General features: G+C 33.9%; 1 protein-coding gene across 1 annotated transcript; it reads left to right on the plus strand.

The window, feature by feature from the left end:
- The first annotated feature begins 4,106 nt into the window (after window positions 1-4,106).
- Window positions 4,107-7,772, plus strand: LOC110738459 (probable aquaporin TIP1-1). Its single transcript, XM_021918866.1, has 2 exons — window positions 4,107-4,590; window positions 7,084-7,772. The coding sequence occupies exons 1-2, from the start codon at window positions 4,207-4,209 to the stop codon at window positions 7,462-7,464; spliced, it is 765 nt and encodes a 254-aa protein (XP_021774558.1). The 5' UTR covers window positions 4,107-4,206; the 3' UTR covers window positions 7,465-7,772.
- Window positions 7,773-8,018: the final 246 nt, after the last annotated feature.

Here is an 8,018-nt window from a genome sequence, read left to right on the forward strand (position 1 = left end):
CCAGATGGTTGATAAAATTTTAAAATAACATTTATACTTAAATGTTAAATACGGTCAAATAATTCGTTCTAATAATGTAGGATATTTAGACATATGATGTCATATGACTTATATTTATATAATAATACTTTTTTTAGTTTTGTTTGTAAATAGATATCTATGTTATTATTGACTTTAAATTATTTTTATTGAGCTTAAATTATTTTTACTGAACTGAAAGTATTTTTACCAAACTAAAATTAATTTTACTAATTAAAACTTATTTTTACTGATTCTTTATTATTATTTTTAAATAAATTAAACAACAATGCATTTTGTATGTGGTTAGCCGCACCATCTAGCTAGACAAAGTAACCCTATTAAACTGACCGAGTAACCCTATAATACTAACTGAGTAACCTCTAACACTAACTAACCCCTATCTATAACACTGATTGAGTAATTAATATAACACTGACCAAGTAACCCCTATAGCACTAACGAAGAAACTATTGTAATAGTTGGTGACATGATTTGGCCAGCTACTTATAAAAGTTTGTGATTAAATATATTATAAATGGATCTTATTTTAAAGAACTTTTTAAAAGGGATTTGATGATGGAAATAGAATAGAGTTATAAAATATTTATTAAAAGTTATGATTAATTTTGTATATTAGAATTTTATTATAATAAAACTCTATACAACAATTTTATTTTAAAAAATCTATCCAAAAATCGCTTACTTAGCCTCATATGTGTCACAATAATACCTATTTATCTCCTATCTGGCGTGACACTTGGCGAAAAACTGAAATACCAAGTGTCCCGTCTCGTGGCCTGGCTATATATATATATATATATATATATATATATATAATATATATATATATATATATATATATATATATATAACATCATTCCACTTGGCATACTGATTTAATCCAAGTTGGCATTCGAGTGTACCGAGCTAGGTATGAGCATAATATGTAGAGTTTAAAGTCAGTTTAGATTCAACGGGATAGCTTTAGGCTCCGTGGTTGTGAAGAATTTTGTTGGGATTTTAGGCCATTAGACAAGATTGAGGTAATTAGGGCATAGAATGGGTCAAGTTTTTTTAAAGGGTTTGATCAGAAGGGTTTTAGACAAAATTAGAGTTGATTAAAAATATTTAGGTCCAATATTTACAAGGTTTGTGGACATTATAATTCTTCGACCCTCACTCAATTTCGAGCTGAATTAGATGAGCTGTACTTATTCAATCATTGGATATATTTGGGGTGACATGATTATTTGTTTACACAATTACATTTTGATAAATATAAAAAAAAACTTGATAATCAATTTTTATATTCAGAGGTAGTATTATATAACAAATTATGCTCACAATCGATTAAAATAAATGTAATCGATCAATAAATATAACTTTAATTAACAAAGTTCAATTACATTCAATAAAAATCAATTTTAATTTTAATAATAAATAATTTCATTAGCAACCAGGTGATTAAAAATCTACCTTACTTAATCATGGACAACATGAACTAATCCTATAATGAAAACTTGCAATAAACATAATAATATAGAGTGAAGAGGGGTTTTAGTTGATAAATTTCACTTTCTCAAATTACCCCTCATTAACTTGTTTTTTTAATTTTTTTTTTTTTTTAAAAAAAAAACTATCATTCTATTTTAATCTTAAGGATAATACGGAGTACAATTATACAAGTACTTATCAACCTTTTTTTTTATTACTCAATAAAAATAATATTCCATGACTTAATCAACTTTTTTAAAATATTTTTTTTAATATTTTTTATGATTTTTTTTCAACCAATCTTAAATTGCATCTATTAATATTAAGGGGTCGTTTGGTATGTACGGGGTAAACGGAATGAAATGAACAAAGGGAATGAAAATCCCTCAAATGTAGTATGTTGTTTGGTTGTAAAAAAAAACAATGGGAATCACTAGATTCACCACCACCACTGTTGATCTCTTTCATTAAAATTTTCTCTACTCCTGGGCCTCCGGTGACCCCCTACCAACACCCCAGCCCTCCCCTGCGCTGACGACACCAACCCCAGCCTCCTTGCCGCTCCCTCTCCTTTCTCCGACTCCTACCCACAACGTAAAAAACCCTAACTCCGATGACGTATCAATCCCATTGCTCCAACGTTCAGATTCATTGGTGGTTTGAGGGGAGGGGAATGAGGTTTCGGTGATGGTGGTTTGGGGGAGGGGAGGGCGACGACGACGAAGGTAGCCGAGGGGTTTGGGGAGGGGAGTTGTTTCCGGTGATGTGTCGTTGGTGGTTTGAGGGGAGGGGAATGAGGTTTTAGTGATGGTGGTTTGGGGGAGGGGAGGGCAACGACGACGGTGACGAAGGTGAAGACGGTGACGACGGTGATGCTGGTTCTGGTGATGTGGGTAGGTAGGAGGGTGGTGGTATGGTAGTGTGGTGGTGGCCAAGGAATGGAATGGAAATACCCTGGGGGGGGGGGGTTGGGGAATGAACTTGGAGGGATTTGTGGGAATGAAGGGGGTAAAGGGAATTGGAAAAGTGGCCTAACAAACAATAACAAAGGGAATGATTCCCGTTGATTCCCATCCCCTTTATTGAATACCCCCAACCAAACGGCCCCTTATTATTACTTTTTATTAGAATAAAGTGGTAAATAAAAGTCTAATAGATATCTTACGTATATTTTTTTGGAAAAATTGCCAACAATAATCTGACCTTTGCCTCATCCGCCCAAAATAATCCCACCTTTATTTTGATAATTCCTTAATAATCCGACCTTTAATGTCAGTACGCTTAAAATGATCCCAACCGGTCATTTAACTTGTTATAACAAGTTAAATGACACGTGTCGGCATCTGATTGGTAAAAAAAATAATTAACTAATAAAAAAACTATCCCAACTACCTTCCACTACCGCCCCACACCCACCAGCCCGACCCCCTGCTTGCCCCAAGCGGCGGAGCGTCGTGCCGAACACCTCCCCCTAAACCGCCGACCCTCCTCCCCTCCCCCTCCCCCGAACCACTAAACTACCCTCGAAAACCCCTTCCCTTTTCCCGTTGCGATTCCAGCCCCCTTCCCTTCCCCCGTCCCAATTCCGCCCGCAAAAGAGTGTTCTTCTTCGACAACGATGATAAGAAGAGCGCGACGCTTATCGAGCTCGTCGATGAGGGCGAAGACGGGAGAGAGGTTCGAAGGGGGTGGATGATTGAAAGTGGTGGAAGAGAGAAAGAGAGATTTAGGGTTTGTCGCCCTCAGGCAAAGGACGAAGGAGGGTAGCGCCGACGAGGAGGTAAAAGGAAAAGCAGGGCTGGGGCTGGGGGCTGGGGGCTGTCGGTTTCTTTTTTTTTTTTAATTAATTTTAAATTTTAGATAAATTACGTGGTGACGCATGTACTTAAAAACCAAAAAAAAAAAAAAAAAAAAAATTACCTATTCAATAGGTTAACGGTCATTTGGGACCATTGTAAGTGGATTGATATTTAAGGTCCAATTATTAAAAATAATTGAAAGTTGGAATTAATTTGGACAGAAGAGGCAAAAGTCAGATTTATTTCGATCATTTTTTCCTATTTTTCAGGAGGGAGCCCCAGTTCCTCATTATGACAAATACTTTGTTTCTCATAATGACATTTTAGAAAATAATGTGATATTTTTCACTGGTAGAGACCGCGTATGTGTCATGAGTAAAAGCCCAAACCTTGACTCATACCCCATGAGAAATAAAACTTGTTTCTCACAATGAGAAACAGTTACCCATTTTTCAGCTTGTGGAGTATAAAGCCAAAGACATTTTGTTATAATGGCAAAAAAAATTGTGGCCGGTCCTATCGAAATTAAGAAAAATAATGGCCGGTGAAAGACATATTCTAGAATTTTCTTCCAATATCCGTTTTATAAACCAATATTTCAACATCAAAGCATTTAAAAAAAAAAATGTTATATTTTACATAATGGACAGGCTGGCCAATGGGGTTACCCATCCCAAACACGCCAACATGGCAACATATCATTATTTCCACCGGGTAACCGGCTATCGCCGGTTACACTACCAACCTATCTTCCTCACTCACCCTAGACAACTCTACTATAAAGTACGTGCTCCCATCTCTACGAAGAAGACACTAGAACAAAAAAGAGCGATCAAATAATTCATCACATCAATCTTTTTTCTTTTTAATTAATTATTAGTCCGGGATCAATATGCCTATTAGCAGGATCTCCGTCGGAACCGCCGATGAAGTCCGCCACCCCAACACCTTAAAGGCGGGGTTGGCGGAGTTCATCTCCACCCTTATATTTGTTTTCGCCGGTCAAGGTTCTGGTATGGCTTTCGCCAAGCTTACCGCTGGAGCCGCTGCGACTCCAGCGGGGCTTGTGGCTGCTTCCATTGCCCATGCTTTTGCGCTTTTTGTTGCCGTGTCCGTCGGAGCTAACATCTCCGGTGGACATGTTAACCCTGCTGTGACTTTTGGTGCATTTATTGGTGGTAATATTTCTCTTCTTAATGGAATTGTTTACTGGATTGCTCAACTTGCTGGCTCCTCTGTTGCTTGCTTGTTGCTTAAGTTCTCCACTGGTGGCTTGGTATGTTATTTATTTAATTTTGTTTTTTTACCATTTGCCTTTTATTTAACGGTTTGATTTTTTCCTAATTGCAACATTTTGATTTTCATGGTTGTCATTAAATTTAATCGTATTATTTTTAGTTATTTATAATTGCGTATTTTAGAAAATAATTTTTGAAAATATATAGAAGCTCTTTCGTTACGGTATATACATCCGTATATATTTTACGTGAGGGGTTTACCATATCTTAATACATATTTTCATCATTAAATATTTCAAAGAATATTTGTAAGAAAGTACTTTTAATGTTGACATTTGGTGGAAAATGACTTAGTTTTTTTTTTTTTTAAAATAAAATTGTAGTAATTTAGGATCATGATTGCATTTTTTGTTGTTGATTTAGGACTTGTTTTTTTTGCCAAATATTCTTTAGTTATATAGGTTTTAATAAGTTAATATGTAATTACATAAAATTATATATGTTAAGACGTATTTAACAAAATTCCACAGAATTATAATTTTTTTTATACATTATACTACGTGTACATAGTAAAATCACAACATGAAGTTGTGGAGGAGGGTGTGAATTGTTGAAAACGCAAATGGTAACAAAAAAAAAATTAGAGAAAACATGATATATAAAAACCAACATTAAAATTGATGAATTTATGAGTAGGGGCCAATTTTTTTTTTTTGTTTTTTGTTTTTTTTTAATTTTTTTAATAAACTGGATAGATATCACAATTTAGTGAATTTACCAATTTGGTACAGAATTTGGATACATAGAAATACGAGATTGTATGCGGATTTGCTTAATTAGCTACCATATGACAGTCTGACATGACATGAATTTCAGCAAAATAAAAAAAAATAGGGGGAATGAATGAATGAACTCGTGAAATGTATGATAGGATCAAGTATCCACGTTTTATCTTGTTCTTGGCAAATTCTTTTAGTACCGCATTTTTTAGGTAAATGTTCTTTTGTTTTAAAGGATCTTTATTTTATTTTAGGTAAGAAATCAAACCTTATTTACTGCAGTGAGATTTTATACTTCATCGGCTATTTTTTCTTTAATTCTTTTTTGATCTTAATTAAGGATAATAGTAATGACTAAATTTGTCCCAATATCATGCATATAATTAATTAAAATAATACTAAAGTTTTTTAAAATCATATATCATAAAAGAAATATTTAAATCAAATAAAAAGAGGCCACACAAAAACAATGACGACTTCTAAATTGTGTGGATTAATTCAATTATATGAAAAACTATTGAGGAAAATGGTACAATGAAAAGCTTGCGTGACTAACGTACAACGGCTTTCGCGCTAGTGAGGATAGTCGTAATTATTTTTATACACCACGTTTAATAATTGAGTGTCAAATAGAGACATCTAGAAAAAGCACGAGAGACTCGAGAATAAAAAACGAGAATTTAGTAGAACATAGGGATAAATTGAACAAATAGTGTGTATTATCATTAGCCCACCCAATTTAACTTTTATTGATAAAATATATCAATTAATTTTGTGCATTTAGTTTTATCCTTATCCCATAATAATTACTATATAAACATTCTTATTTATTACATCATAACTTTTTTTAAAAGACTTAATTTAAAAGGATCTTGCTAACAAGCGTTTCGTGACGTTAGATAACTAAGTAATATATTACTTAAAATAGTATTAGGAATGCATGATAAAATCACGTGTCAATCGGCGTAATTAATGTTAATTTTACTTTAATATTTCTACATTTAGTTCTCTTATCTAATGCTCTGGAGGCGCACGTTAGCTTTTGCCAATTTAAAACTATGATATTCAAATGCGAGATCTTTTTTGGAGGGAGGTGAAATAAAAACAATAAAAATTAATGCCTTAACTTATATTTTATCTTTTATTGTACTTTCCAACCTTATCTACTACAATAATTGTTACTCCCTCAATCCTATAATATAGTTCCTATTTTTCTATTTTGGAGATCTAAAATATTGTTGTAGTTTTTATTTTTGAATAGTATGTAAAGACCATCATACCTTCACTTTTTTTACCTTTATTCATGGTATTTCCTAAAATACCCTTGAATGTTGCACATGCCTTGTGCTTTTTTCCATTTTTTTCTCTCTAACTTTTGTCTATAATTGTACTTTTCACTTTTATTAATGTATTTCATCCACTTTCTTCTTTTATTTCTTAAATACCGTAAAAAAGACAAATAAGAACTATATTATGGGACGGAGGAAGTATTTGAAAACTCCAATAATTGTTGCAAGCCTCTGCAGCCTGCAATGATTTCATATTTTACAATATGTTTGTGGTTAATGAAATGATGTATGAAAATTAGGAAGGTTTTCTCTGAAGACTGAAAATTGGCGCAAATTGTTACCTTTGTGATTAGCAAATAACAAGTAAAATAGATTTTGCAAAATCTTGACAAAGATAATCTTAACTATTTAGAACCGTACGTACATAAATTGACGTGCGTGTTACATTTTAATTTTTGTGCAGGAAACATCTGCCTTTGCTCTATCCGCAGACGTGACCGTATGGAACGCCCTAGTCTTTGAGATTGTGATGACCTTCGGTCTAGTGTACACCGTGTACGCCACCGCCGTCGACCCCAAGAAGGGCAACATTGGAATCATTGCTCCCCTAGCCATTGGTCTCATTGTTGGTGCCAACATCCTAGCTGGTGGTGCATTCGACGGTGCCTCAATGAACCCCGCCGTGTCATTCGGCCCAGCCTTGGTCAGCTGGAGCTGGACCAACCACTGGGTGTACTGGGCCGGACCCCTCATCGGTGGTGGAATCGCCGGTCTTATCTACGAGTTCATCTTCATTGGAGGCCAAGAGGCTGCCCCTGCTGATTACCAGAGATTATCTGCTTAATTAATTATGTGAATCAAAATTTGAAGATGGAACTTTGTTTTTTAATGAGTTATTTTGGTTGTTCTTGTACCATTTGAGAGTTTGAATTTGTGGGGCTCATTTTAATCTGACAATTCTTCAAATCATGGTGGTAATTAATTTATATAATGTGGGTCGTCTTTCATAATCGTCACTATCATATTATGAGATTCCTTTATATTTATTGAGTATATATATGTAGTGGATTTAATGGATAGTGAGGTTTTGGAGGCTACTATTGTGGATGTTCTATTTTTTTTTTTTTTTAATAAAAATCATATTATCTTCTATTTTTTTTTTTTAATATTACTATTATATATTGTATATTCTATCATATCCACCAACTTTGGATTATACTATACCTTTGTTACTTTGGACATAATTGTGATTAATCAATTATATCTTAAAAAAACTTGCTATTATGTCAAACAGAGCTATATCAAAGCATCTATATATTGTATAACTGGTCACATTATGCACATTGTACAATTGGTATATGGCCGAGCCTTTACTGAGGGCATCCAAATGATTTGTGC

Source organism: Chenopodium quinoa, unplaced genomic scaffold (genome assembly GCF_001683475.1).
Source record: "Chenopodium quinoa cultivar QQ74 unplaced genomic scaffold, ASM168347v1, whole genome shotgun sequence".
Taxonomy (NCBI): Eukaryota; Viridiplantae; Streptophyta; class Magnoliopsida; order Caryophyllales; family Amaranthaceae; genus Chenopodium; species Chenopodium quinoa.